Source organism: Rhinichthys klamathensis, unplaced genomic scaffold (genome assembly GCF_029890125.1).
Source record: "Rhinichthys klamathensis goyatoka isolate OS25496 unplaced genomic scaffold, OSU_Roscu_1.1 h1tg000395l_1, whole genome shotgun sequence".
NCBI classification, from domain to species: domain Eukaryota; kingdom Metazoa; phylum Chordata; class Actinopteri; order Cypriniformes; family Leuciscidae; genus Rhinichthys; species Rhinichthys klamathensis.
In genome coordinates this window covers 2,522,389-2,536,238 of record NW_026606897.1, presented here as the reverse complement: position 1 = coordinate 2,536,238, position 13,850 = coordinate 2,522,389, and the positions used below count along the sequence as shown (strand labels likewise).

The window sequence follows — 13,850 nt, the reverse complement described above, 5'->3', positions numbered from 1 at the left end:
TGTAAATATGCCTTCCTAACATTAACTTTTATTGCATTCCTTTTCAATTCCAGTTTTGGTTGAACTGTCACAATTTATCCGATGTGTCCTTCACCAGAATCATTTATGGGATAGTTCACCCAAAAATGAAAATTAGGTCATGTTGTTTCAAACATGTATGAACACAAAAGATATTTTGAAGAATTCTGGTAACCAAAAAGTTGTACTGAGAATATAAAAATGAGATTAGTCTTTCTTTTTTTTTTTTTTTATGTATTATTATTTTTATTTTTTAGGGCGAGTAAATGATGACGGAATTTTCAATTTTGCCCGAACTAACCCTTTAAATCTTTATTAAATCAATACGAATTCAGTTGAAAAGCAGAGCTTTGACATAACACCATTAAGGAAAATGTTTGCTTTTACTTCTCCCAGGAATAGCACACAGTATTCATGTTGTCATTCACTAGTATTAAAATATGTCTATATGCCTTTTTATATGTATTTACTAATTGTAATTTTAAATGATCATTTATACGGAATTGGCTGCAGTGTTTTTAATCTTTTAATTCAAAAATATGCAAAATTCTTAGCAACATTGAAATATTTACAAAATAGATCTAAGTCATGAGATGACCGTTTTAGACACGAGGCGACAGTTTTAGACACAAGTAATGTTACATCGTCGTTATGACACTCAATCCTTCAATATCTGGATGTGGTTGCCAGGATACTCTCACCACAACAAGGATGATCACTAGACTAATTAATAAGGGCCAAGAATAGAAGGATGTTTTTTACGTGCACTTGTGCATGTGTGATAGAGGGAGAAAGTTTATAAATAAATAAATATATATATATATATACACATAACAAAAAAAAAATCAAAATAGCAAATAACCTGAAGCAGTGGTTTTACTAGTAATCTGTTGCGACTATATGTACTATAAACGAATAGAGTATTTATTATATAAGCATCATTACAGTTCTGAGAGGAGCTATGTTGCGTTACATACATTGGAAACTCTTAACCTATGCAACATTGCTCAATCTATTTCCAGGGTTCTGGTGGGATAACAGCTTTGGTAGACGGAATGAGCGATTGGCACTTGGATGCCAAATTGCAACACCCCCATCACTCTTAACAACATCTGGCCCTCAGATAGCGTTTTCCAGTGACCTGAATTCAAGCTTCCTGGAAGGAGAGGTCTAATGTTAACCACTTCAACTCTGCAGCATATTTTGAATTTTTTAGAGAATTAGGAATATATGACTTTAAAAGAGCGTCCTGCCCACATACATTGGAGTAAATGGATAAAAATGGTCTCATTTTACAGAAAACACTCTAAATTTTAACACAGTGGTGAAATATTGCATATATTTTATTGTATTTATTCACAATGTTTTGATAAATACATAAAAAATCTAATTTTTTAATACTTTTTTTTAAATACTTTTAAAAAGAAAATCTGTAACTTTGGACCTGTTTTGTCTATGTCTCTTCGGAAAGTTTCTTTCGATTCCACTAGGTGGCAGTAAACAGGGGCAAAAAGAATTTTTTTGATAACTCATTGTAATGAGAAGTTATTGAGATTTATCTGAAAGGAGTCACAAGTGTACTTTTACAGTATCCATTTTTGATTACTAAAAGAATTGGGCATACTTGACTTTAAAATGGTGTCCTACACGCATACATTGGCGTAAATGGATGAAAATGGTCTCATTTGATAAAAATCACTCTAAATTTTAACACGGTGGTAGAATATTGCATATATTTTATTGTATTTATTCACAATTTTATGATAAATAGGGACAAAAAGTCAGATTTAGATTTTTTAATTTAGATTTTTAAATTTAGTTTTTAGTTGAGAGTCTGTAATTTAGGATCTGTTTGGTTTATTTACCTTCAGAAAGTTTCTTTAGATTCCACTAGGTGGCTATAAACAGGGACAAAAAGAATTTTTTTGATAACTCATTGTACTGAAAAGTTATTGAGATTTATCTGAAAGGAGTCACTGGCGTCTCCAAATGTACATTTGAAGTATCCATTTTTTACCGCTAAAAGAATTGGGCGTACCTGACTTTAAAATGGTGTCCTACACGCATACATTGGAGTAAATGGATGAAAATGGTCTCATTTGATAAAAAACACTCTAAATTTTAACACAGTGGTAGAATATTGCATATATTGTATTGTATTTATTCATAATTTTATGATAAATAAGGACAAAAAGTCAGATTTTGATTGATTTTTAAATTTAGTTTTTAGTTGAGAGTCTGTAATTTAGGATCTGTTTGGTTTATTTACCTTCAGAAAGTTTCTTTAGATTCCACTAGGTGGCTATAAACAGGGACAAAAAGAATTTTTTTGATAACTCATTGTACTGAAAAGTTATTGAGATTTATCTGAAAGGAGTCACTGGCGTCTCCAAATGTACTTTTGAAGTCTCCATTTTTTACCGCTAAAAGAATTGGGCGTACCTGCCTTTAAAATGGTGTCCTACACGCATACATTGGAGTAAATGGATGAAAATGGTCTCATTTGATAAAAAACACTAAATTTTAACACAGTGGTAGAATATTGCATATATTGTATTGTATTTATTCATAATTTTATGATAAATAAGGACAAAAAGTCAGATTTTGATTGATTTTTAAATTTTGTTTTTAGTTTTGAATCTGTATTTTAGGATCTGTTTGGTTTATTTACCTTCAGAAAGTTTCTTTTGAATCCACTATGTGGCAGCGAATATATAAAAAAAGAATTATCTTTCTATCACCTTCTTATCAAAAGTTATTGAGCTTGAATTGAAGGGAGGCAAAGTCTCCACGTTTACTCCAAAAACTCAAATGATTGCACTCATTACAAAATCAGGCTTATCTGTAAAATACTATTTTTACCATGCTACACTTAACAAGAGAATAAACACTTTAATCACCTAACTTAACCCATGTCATGTAATATATTAGCAAAATGAGTGAGGTATGAGAAAGTAGCAGTTTTCGTATTTTATTATACACAAAGATAAATTATTATGCAATAATTATATAATGCTTATAATTTAGAGTGTCCATCAGTGTGCCATTTTCTGAAACAGTTTCTTGATGGCACCAAGCACAAGGCTACATTGCACTTCACACAGTACATGGGAGTCTTTACTTTGAGCCCTGAAAGTTTGCACAAAGCACAGGCTCTCCTCCCACTTGCGGCATCTGACCCAAAGTACTCTGGAAAACATTGCTCAACTGCTGTTGTGGCAGATGTAGATGGCTCTGGGGCACACGATGAGGAAACGGGCGCCTCTGGGGCACGCGATGAGGAAGCAGGCGCCTCTGGGGCACGCGATGAGGAAGCAGGCGCCTCTGGGGCACGCGATGAGGAAGCGGGCGCCTCTGGGGCACGCGATGAGGAAGCGGGCGCCTCTGGGGCATCTGGGGTGCTGGACTGTCCGGCCAGCTCAGACACAAGTCTCTCTCTAAATTCCTTCTGGGTGAGAGGACTTTTGTTCTGAGATTTGCAGAGGTGCTGGTGAAGAATGAAACCGTTTACCACCGCAATGTCAACAAAATGAAAAAAAAAAGTCTTGTACCATTTTGTGGTTTTGTGCAGGACATTGTAGTACCCAATGAGGGCATCTGACAGGTCCACACCTCCCATGTGTTTGTTGTAGTCTTTGACTGCCGCTGGAATCGGGACTCTGTGCCTTTCCCATACACCCTCGGGATTCTTGACACGCCTGAGGACTTCGTCACCTTCATATGCCTTGTGCATTGTGGAACACATTGTCACCTCTCGTGTGTCCATCCACTTCACAAACAGAAGCTTCCCATCTCGGAGCCATCGGAATGTTCCCCTTTGGGCTCGGCGGCTGATGTCATTTACCTTAGTCTTGGGGAAGCCACGCCGGTTGGTGCGTATGGTGCCACATGCTAGAGTCTTCTTTGAGAGCAAGTCCAAAAAAAGGCATGGGCTCGTGTAGAAATTGTCCATGAATAACTGGTAGCCTTTGCCGAGAAGTGACAAATCCAGGAGCTGCATGACAGAATCGTAACTGAGCCCTTTTCCAGTGGCCGAGGAAGACTTGCCTTCATAGACGAAGAAGTTCCACGTGTAACCACAGGCAGAATCAGCCAGCACGTAGAGTTTGTAGCCCCACTTGGTTGGTTTGGCTTTCATATACTGCTTGATGCTGATTCGCGCCCTTGAAGCCACCATCCTCTCGTCCACTGCTAGCTGTCTGTCTGGATGGAAATAGGTTTTGCATGCCAAGACGATGTCGTTGTACAGGGGCTTGATCTTGAAAAGTCTGTCGTAGGCTTCAGTCCCCTTTTTTCGGGAGTTTTCTCGATCATCCTCAGGATCACAAAGATGCAGGTTCCAAGAAATGGCCTGAAATCTGGACCTGGACATGACAGATTTTGGGAAGGGTAAGCTGTAAATTTCTTGACCAGACCAGTAATCAACGATGTTCTTTGCACCGAGGAGCCCCATGTAGATGACAAGTGCCATGTACGAATAAAGTTCATGTGCAACCAAAGGCAACCAAAGGAAACGTTTTCCAGCCTCCGACCTCTTTTGTGCAAAGCTGTTGGTGTTGTTCACAATGGTTTCCACCACAGAGCTTGAGAAGAAGAGCTGGAAGAGCTGCAACGGGGAATAGATCCTGTCCATTACAAGCTGCGCTCCTGGGTTTCTCTTTGGAAGGAAATTTGGTAGCGCTGGAACCTCATCCTCCAGACTGCAGTCATTCCACCTTTCTGTGCCACCATCCTCTGACATCACACTTGCTGACCTTTTCATCCCACGTACAGATGGAGCCCTCCCTCTGGTCTGCATGCTAGGAGTTCCACCTCTCCGTGGCTGCCTCACAGAATCACCAACAGATAGTGTGGGGGTCTTGGAGGTGTGGGGTGGGACAACCTCCTTGCTGCTAGTGCATGGCAGATCTGGCTGCCACTCATCACCACTGTCCAGACTGCAAAACAAAACAAATGTATAAATAAACAGTGTATTCAGAAATGCATGCTAGTATTACACACACAAAAATAATTCACATATGCACACAACGGATTCAAAATAATAATTCGCATATCCACATAGGATGCACAAATACATGTGCACAAAAATAAAAGGAGCACAACTCGTGCATGCACCACATCAAATATGAATATGACTGAAACATGTAAAATGCATTTCATGTATAGATAATATATTATATATACAGCTTTGGTGCATTTGCGTTTTGACACATATACACAATTTAATTGATGAACAAATATGTGCATGCATGTTCGTTTTAGTGGCTATGTGTGCTAAAATGTTACATGCAGATTTATTTTCCAGGCATTTATTCATCAATTGAACTGAAACCTGCATGCATCAATGAAACTGATGAGCAACACCTGGAAATATTGCATGCAATCATTGAAATTGATGAATAGCACGTGGAATAGTAAGCGCAAAACTACAATTTGCAACAAAGAAAAAACTTCTTAGCACGTGTGCACCAAACAGCTTAGCAAAGCCTCCCAAACATATTTGAACTATGGCATGAATATATCCATGGTTATGCTCGTTTATTATTGTATGCATATGTTTTTGGGTGCAAAATGAATATCAAATATACATGCACAAACATTTACGCGACAAAAACAAAAGAAAGAAAAAGAGCACATGCGTTAGCAAAACCACCCATGCAAACGCGTGCGTTTTGAATTAGAGCGCGCATGGTTTGCAACATTTCTCGATCTCTAATGCATGCATATTTTAAACAATTGTTGCATGCATTCGTTCATGAAATAAAAAAATATAACGTTTATAAGTTTGAATGTGTACTTACTCAAAGTCTGGATCCTCTCCTGCTTCATAAGCAGCCTGTCGGACAGAGTCGAAACTTGCATTACTACAAGTCTCAGTGTCGCTGTCTCGATCTAGCTCCGCCAAAACAGCCTCCACACCGACAAAAACTTTTCTTGAAGCCATTGTTCAAAGACAAAACACTCCAAAGCACGCAATAACTCGAAAAAACACTGTCCAAATCACCAAACTATCCCAAACTTTTCTCCTACTCATCTGCGTAGTTCGCTGGCGCCAGCTGAAATTTGAAGATGAAGCCCCGCCTCCTCGTCTTTAGAAGGCAAAATCTCAGCCTCTGAATGGCTTAGAAACATGATCGAGGTGTCTATTGGTAGCTGAGAAGCTCAGCTTTCCTGACGTACGACGCAATATTTGATGACGTCATCAAAAATCGCGGCTATCGAAGACAATCAAACCTAAGATTTATCATAGGATTTGCTCTTATCATGCACCGCATGTTTTGATCTGGACATCGGTGACATATTACAGTGTCATTTGGCCATGCATGCTCGTAGACATGTGAAAATGGTCTCATTTGGAAGAAAACAACCTGAAGAACGAGCTGATATAAATTTTGTGGCTAGTAGCTTCACATGGAGGAAGTGATTCGAACAGGAATATGACTCGTGTGTTTGCTTGTTCAAAAAACTCGATTCCGTTTTCGTGAATCTTTGGATGATAATGTTACTGTAATGTGTTGGATCGGTAAAATAAACTGCACAGTGATATTCTTGAGAGTGAGAGCTTTCATTTGATGTATGATTTGTCTATTTTTACGCTTTGGGCTTACGCTTAGCTTACGCTTTGGGGAAACTCCTTTCTCCAAAATTGCTGAAACCTGATTTAATCACGCCATTGCACTTGCAATAGGCAATGGTGTTCGAGCGCTTGTGCGGTGGGCGGGCCCAGCCGCCATATAGGTAGTGGCGAGCGCCAAATTGTCTCAGAATTTTTCTCCTTCACTTAATTTCACTTGAAGAAATGAGGACGATGTGAAAACTGAAAAGCGATATGGGCCTAAAGTGGGCAGTCCCATAGCAGCCGGTAAAGAAGTGGATGGACGGGTCTTATCTCAATGCAGGCCATCAGTTGGATGACCCGCAGAGACCAGCTCTCTTCCCTATGCTCCACGATTAGCTCATGCGGTCATGGTGCTCCCCTCATTCAGCTCAAGCCCATTCCCAAGGAACCCACCTTCTCTCTGTGGTGGAGGGGGCAGACAAACGTGGTTATGCCCAGTTGCCTCCTGTTGAAGAGGCCATCGTGGCTCACCCGTGTCCGTCCCACTGATGGAAGTCAACTTCGCTGCCTTCTAAGTCATGTAGGGCTACAGCCCACATTGCAGAGAAGGCATAAGTTTTGGCTGGACATCCAGCATCCGCCAATGGCGGTCCTCCAGGTGTTTCAGACTAGACTCCTAAAATCCCGGACGAGGAAGGCCGGGAGTCATCTAGCAAACTGCGTGCGCACGGCAGCGGATCTCATCCTGTGTGCAGCGAAACAGGTCACCCAAGGAGTCGGGCACAGCATGGCCAGCCTGGTAGTGCTGCAGCGGCATTTGTGGCTCACGCTCGCAGAAATGTGCGACTCAGACAAATTCAGGAGGATTCAATCGCCTCACACCCAAAGAAACTCCTTATTAGGGAGTTTTTACCTACTGAGCGACCATCTAAAGTGTTATGAGAAGCAACAATAGTGGACACATAAACCTTCAGCGTAGAGGGCGAGCTGCCAGCATCCAGCCGCTCCTGTAAGAAAGCCAGAATTACGGTCATCTTGTTGAAGGGGCTCTTGCCTCCGCTATCGTGTTTAGCAATCGTTGCGATTCAGCCAGCGGGCTCACTCCGCACTGACCCGCCATACAGTACATGCAGGTCCATGTATCGGCTACGGAGGAGTTATCGACAGTTCCACCAGCTCTGGAAACCACGATTGGTTGGGCGATTTCGGCACTAGCCTATCAGCAAGAGTGTACCTCTCCTCTGTGATGTTCTGCAGCACTAGCTGCATTATTTTAACCGGGGAAAAAGCATACTTTCACTTCTTGGGCCAGTGGCTTGACAGCTAAAAATATGTAAAAATCCTAAACTTGTGTTGGTCACAGCAGAGCTTATTTTCTGCAATAATTCAAAAGCCAGTGGAAAAATCCTATTGTGTTTTTGTTGAGGGAACCAGGGTGATGCTTCCAGAACTGGCCTACAAAAATATGTCATCACTGCGCTCTATAACGTTTATAGCCATCATCTGTACATACAATTTAGTTTACGATTTTAGAATTAGATTTTTATATTGATGAAAACTCATCTAAGATTTAAGAGTTCTTGTAAATTGTTCCTTTGTTCCTGGATAATATCTGTCCATTTATTTCTATTTCATATGCGTTTGTTGTTCTTTCCATGCTATTCTCTTGCACCTTGCATGCTTACCATTCCCTCCTGTAGGTCAGGGATTTTCACTGGGGCCTCGGGTGACAGCTGGGTCCTCTCTGTTTCCTGCCTATGAGGCCCTCTTCCTCCGTCCTACACCAGCACCCGAAACGTGACACCACTAAACCTGCATTAGTATAATCCATCATCATACAATATGGCAGCTGCCTTTTTCCCTATTTAATCAGCCTGATTAGTGGGCTGTATCCAAAATCAGTATTTCCCTATATTACTCCACAAATCTAATCCACTGAATGAGTGAATAAAAGTGAGTGAGCAAATTCAAACACTGTGTGCAGGGCTGCGTTTAACTCCATTTTAAGACATATGTCACAGGTCGGGGCGGGCCAACCGGGCTGCACCCACCCCTCAGGACCAGTACCACACTTGGGGAGTCGGACAGAGGCCAGGCAAGGAGGACAGACAACAAGACTTCAAAGGAATAATAATTTATGAAATATAAAATAGGATAAAAGATTTAAAGGTTGAGTCTTCTGCACAGGGTCGTTCCATCCGAGGACAATCCAGGTGCGCGTTTCAGATATGTACTCTTCTTCACGGTGACAGACGGAGAGCTTATGGCTGGAGGCCTCAGGCTGGAGAACTTCAGGCTGGCGAGCTTCACTGCAAAGCAGACAGGTGAGCATATGGGCACGTACTCTTCTTCACAGGCGACAGACAGAGGACTTACGGCTGGAGAGCTTCTCTGCAAAGCAGAGAGGTGACCATCCGGGCACGTAATCCTCTTCTTCACAGGTGACAGACAGGGGACTTACGGCTGGAGAGCTTCTCTGCAAAGCAGACAGGTGAGCATACGGGCACGCACTCTTCTTCACAGGCGACAGACAGAGGACTTACGGCTGGAGAGCTTCTCTGCAAAGCAGACAGGTGAGCATACGGGCACGTAATCCTCTTCTTCACAGGTGACAGACAGGGGACTTACGGCTGGAGAGCTTCTCTGCAAAGCAGACAGGTGAGCATACGGGCACGTACTCTTCTTCACAGGCGACAGACAGAGGACTTACGGCTGGAGAGCTTCTCTGCAAAGCAGACAAATCTGTCACAGGTCGGGGGGGCCAAGCCAGACTGCACCCACCCCTCAAACCCAGGACCACTCTGAGGAGCGTACCAGAGACCAGACAGACAAGTAGAATTAAAAATGAACAATCTTTATTGAATAATAAAAAGGAAATTAAAAGTCTTGACGTGAGTTTGTGTCTCTGTCCAGGAAGGGGGAAACCGCTTTGGACCCTGGGAAGCGAGGGATTCGTCTGCCGTTCCAGCAGCAGGTAAGTGTCGGGGTAAGTAGAACTTCTTAGCCACGATGCAGACGGACAGATACCCGGGCAGGGCAGGACCGGGACTGAGGACTAGGAGACTCTTCCACCGGACAGGTGAGTAGCAGGTACGTATACCTCTCAAGAAGGCGAGCAGGCGGAGGGGCCTCACTGGAAGACAGGTGGGTAGATAGGTCGGTATGTTCCTAGACCGTTGGTCGTTCCGAATATGCTCAGCACAGAAGAATCATCCAGTTGAACAGACAGAGCAAATTATACAGGTGCAGGCACACTCCGCTGCAGAATCGGGCTTACGGCTGGACTGTGTGGCTCCAAGCGGACAGCGCTGGGACAAGGGTGGATCCTTCCTTCAGACGGACAGCGCCCAAGAAGACAGCAGCCGACAATTCGTCTAGTTAAACGGACAGAGCAATTTATACAGGTGCAGGCACACTCTGCAGAATCGGGCTTACGGCTGGACTGTGTGGCTCCAAGCGGACAGCGCTGGGACAAAGGTGGATCCTTCCTTCAGACGGGCAGCGCCCAAGAAGACAGCAGCAGACGAATCATCTAGTTAAACGGACAGAGCAATTTATACAGGTGCAGGCACACTCCTCTGCAGAATGGAGAACCGGGCTTACGGCTGGACTGTGTGGCTCCAAGCGGACAGCGCTGGGACAAGGGTGGATCCTTCCTTCAGACGGGCAGCGCCCAAGAAGACAGCAGCAGACGAATCATCTAGTTAAACGGACGGAGCAATTTATACAGGTGCAGGCACACTCCTCTGCAGAATGGAGAATCGGGCTTACGGCTGGACTGTGTGGCCCCAAGCGGACAGCGCTGGGACAAGGGTGGGTCCTTCCTTCAGACGGGCAGCGCCCAAGAAAACAGCAGCCGACAATTCATCTAGTTAAACCGGCAGAGCAATTTATACAGGGCAAACACACTTCTCTTCGGTATCAAAAACGAGAACTTATAGCCCGAGCGGGACATGCACATCTGGCACTGAGGCTTTGTTCAGCAAACACTGGGCGAAATTATGCACTGGGGAATACTGGCAGTTAAATATACATATCCACCCACACACTGCAACCTCACGTCAAGTCCAATACTGTGTGACACTTCAATTCAGGCACTGCATATCCACTCTCACTCTCAGTGCAATAAGGCCAGCACTCACCCAATAGTCAATCCTTCCACTGTTATGTTGAATCAGCACTCAGACGATAAAGAGATGCAGATGACTTCTCACAGCATGGAGAACAGCGTCTTCAATACTCTCTCTCTCAGACGAAGATACCAGGATTTCAATGATGACTCAGTTCACACTCTTAAGTGGCAGTTACACTCGTGATCAATGCACTTCACAATTCCTTATTCAACTCAGAAGATGAAGATATCAGGATTTCAATGGTGACTCAGTTCACACTCCTATGTGACAGTTACACTCGTGATCAATACACTTCACAATTCTTTCAACTCAGTGCAGGACATGCATTCACACAGATTCGATGTTTTATTACTTAACTTCCTCTCAGGAATGATGGCGTTCTCCAGTCTTGACTGTATCTCCCCACTTCTCCAACTTTCCATCCAGTTCACGTTTCCAGCGTGTATCCACACAAATCACCGTTGCACCCTTCAGCCAGCCAAATCCTCACAGCCCTCTCCAAAGATCCCAGCGAATTCAGCCACAGCCAAAGGAACTAATTCTCCCGGGGGAGTACCACACCCAATTCCTTCTTCATTTTCCTTTTAAATGTTTCCTCCAGCCCCGAAGCCCTATCGCTGATCCTCAGTTCAATCGTCAGCACCTGTTACCACTTGCCTCATCAGCTGCCGCTGTCATGGCAACTGACAACAAGTGAACCAGCCCGGTGTGCCGGCGAAATCGTCCCGGGGGGAAACACACTCATAGCGGAAATTAGTTCCGCTAGACTTGTCACCTTGTGACACAGACAGGTGAGCATACGGGCACGTAATCCTCTTCTTCACAGGTGACAGACAGGGGACTTACGGCTGGAGAGCTTCTCTGCAAAGCAGACAGGTGAGCATACGGGCACGTAATCCTCTTCTTCACAGGTGACAGACAGGGGACTTACGGCTGGAGAGCTTCTCTGCAAAGCAGACGGGTGAGCATACGGGCACGTAATCCTCTTCTTCACAGGTGACAGACAGGGGACTTACGGCTGGAGAGCTTCTCTGCAAAGCAGACGGGTGAGTATACAGGCACATATTCCTCTCGTGGGGCCGGCAGACGCAGAGCTTGCAGCGGGAGGGTTTCGCTGCGAACAGACAGGTGAATATACAGGCACGTAATCCTCTTCTTTCCACAGACGACAGACAGAGAACTCACGGCTGGGGGACTTCACTGCAAAGCAGTCAGTCGAGCATTCACCCACGTGTTCCTCTTCACAATAGGCACTGTCAGATAATACACTCAATTGTCTGTGGAGTACAACAGTGTTAGCCTCTTCTTATATCTTCAGAATGTGATAGAAAACTCAGGTAAGTAATGGACATCCAGCGGATTTAAGTTCACACTTCACACATCAAAACAGTGCATCACATCACTTCATCTCAGCACTCCGTGGGAAATACACATATAGAGGGCCGTCACCCATTTTCTGACCTGGCATTCACATCAAGGAGTCCCGTAGACACGAGAGAGGAAGATGGAGATTGATTGGACTACTCACAGTCTCTCGTTAACGATCTCAATGTCCAACGATTCCCTCCTTCCCGTTGAGTCGGCGTGCTCTTTCTCCCAAACTCACAGTGCCGCGCCCGTTTGCCGGCCCCATTTCTTCTTCTCCAATGCTCACGCTTCCTCCGAGATCACAGTCCCCAAAACAACACCACTTTCCAGTCTGTACTCTCTCCTCTTATCCTCCCCTAAGGGCAACGTGTCCCAATCGCGGAGCTTCACTCCTTTTCCGCACAGCTGTCGGACGATCCCGATTAATTACCCCATTCGCGGGATTTTTCCGCTAACCCGGAACTAACCCGGTGTTCCATTGTTATGAGTCCGGCGGGAGGCAATCGCGGCGAACATTAGTTCCGCCTTGCACGGAGACAAAAGATGAAATTTCGTCACCTCGTGACATACCCCCCCACCAATCCGTTCTAGTCCCTAGAACGTGGCGACTCCGCCCAGTCTCCGTACCGCGCCGGAGGCTGGCCTCGGTTGTCCCGCTGGGATCGTCTTGGGGGTGAGGGGAAATTTGCTGGCTCAGGTTCGATGGCCGGTCCCCTTGGGACCAATGCCCACCCTATCATCGGAGTTTGGAGGGTTCTCTCTTCGGAGGGGATAATAATATCTGCAGACCTTGGGTAGTCGGGGCACGGGCGGATCAGGTTCCGATGCAATACCCGTCCTGGGCCGGCGTTTAACCCTTGGAGGCCCGCCAAGTACTCCACTTGAGTTTTCCATGCCAACAAGCTGAGTTCTGAACCTGGTCCTCCACACTTTTGGGCCCATGGGGCTCCCATAAAGATGGGCACGACATGTGGGCGACCCACCGGTGCATCTTCGTCTGCCATTGCTCCGCCTCTTCCTCTCAACCCAAGGTGGATCCTGCCGACTACGCCAAGTTATGTCACAGGTCGGGGCGGGCCAACCAGGCTGCACCCACCCCTCAGGACCAGTACCACACTTGGGGAGTCGGACAGAGGCCAGGCAAGGAGGACAGACAACAAGACTTCAAAGGAATAATAATTTATGAAATATAAAATAGGATAAAAGATTTAAAGGTTGAGTCTTCTGCACAGGGTCGTTCCATCCGAGGACAATCCAGGTGCGCGTTTCAGGTATGTACTCTTCTTCACGGTGACAGACGGAGAGCTTATGGCTGGAGGCCTCAGGCTGGAGAACTTCAGGCTGGCGAGCTTCACTGCAAAGCAGACAGGTGAGCATATGGGCACGTACTCTTCTTCACAGGCGACAGACAGAGGACTTACGGCTGGAGAGCTTCTCTGCAAAGCAGACAGGTGAGCATACGGGCACGTAATCCTCTTCTTCACAGGTGACAGACAGGGGACTTACGGCTGGAGAGCTTCTCTGCAAAGCAGACAGGTGAGCATACGGGCACGTACTCTTCTTCACAGGCGACAGACAGAGTACTTACGGCTGGAGAGCTTCTCTGCAAAGCAGACAGGTGAGCATACGGGCACGTAATCCTCTTCTTCACAGGTGACAGACAGGGGACTTACGGCTGGAGAGCTTCTCTGCAAAGCAGACAGGTGAGCATACGGGCACGTACTCTTCTTCACAGGCGACAGACAGAGGACTTACGGCTGGAGAGCTTCTCT

General features: G+C 45.0%; 1 protein-coding gene across 2 annotated transcripts; it reads right to left on the bottom strand.

The window, feature by feature from the left end:
* Positions 1–3,033: 3,033 nt before the first annotated feature.
* Positions 3,034–6,605, bottom strand: LOC130070159 (piggyBac transposable element-derived protein 4-like). 2 transcript variants are annotated; one of them, XM_056234455.1, is made up of 3 exons: positions 5,820–6,605; positions 4,193–4,955; positions 3,034–4,135 (listed from the first exon to the last, which is right to left on the bottom strand). In XM_056234455.1, the coding sequence occupies exons 1-3, from the start codon at positions 5,960–5,962 to the stop codon at positions 3,035–3,037; spliced, it is 2,007 nt and encodes a 668-aa protein (XP_056090430.1). In that variant the 5' UTR covers positions 5,963–6,605; the 3' UTR covers position 3,034. The 2 variants fall into 2 exon arrangements, with proteins under 2 accessions (XP_056090430.1, XP_056090429.1); XM_056234454.1 differs by having other exon boundaries at positions 3,034–4,955.
* Between the last annotated feature and the right edge of the window lie 7,245 nt (positions 6,606–13,850).

What these genes read in the sequence shown, in the direction of transcription:
- LOC130070159 (XM_056234454.1), bottom strand. Translation starts at nt 5,962, where the DNA reads ATGGCTTCAAGAAAAGTTTTTGTCGGTGTGGAGGCTGTTTTGGCGGAG. An exon ending in GGAGAGGATCCAGACTTTGA is followed by an intron (nt 4,956 to 5,819) that starts GTAAGTACACAT and finishes TTTGTTTTGCAG; the next exon opens with TCTGGACAGTGGTGATGAGT.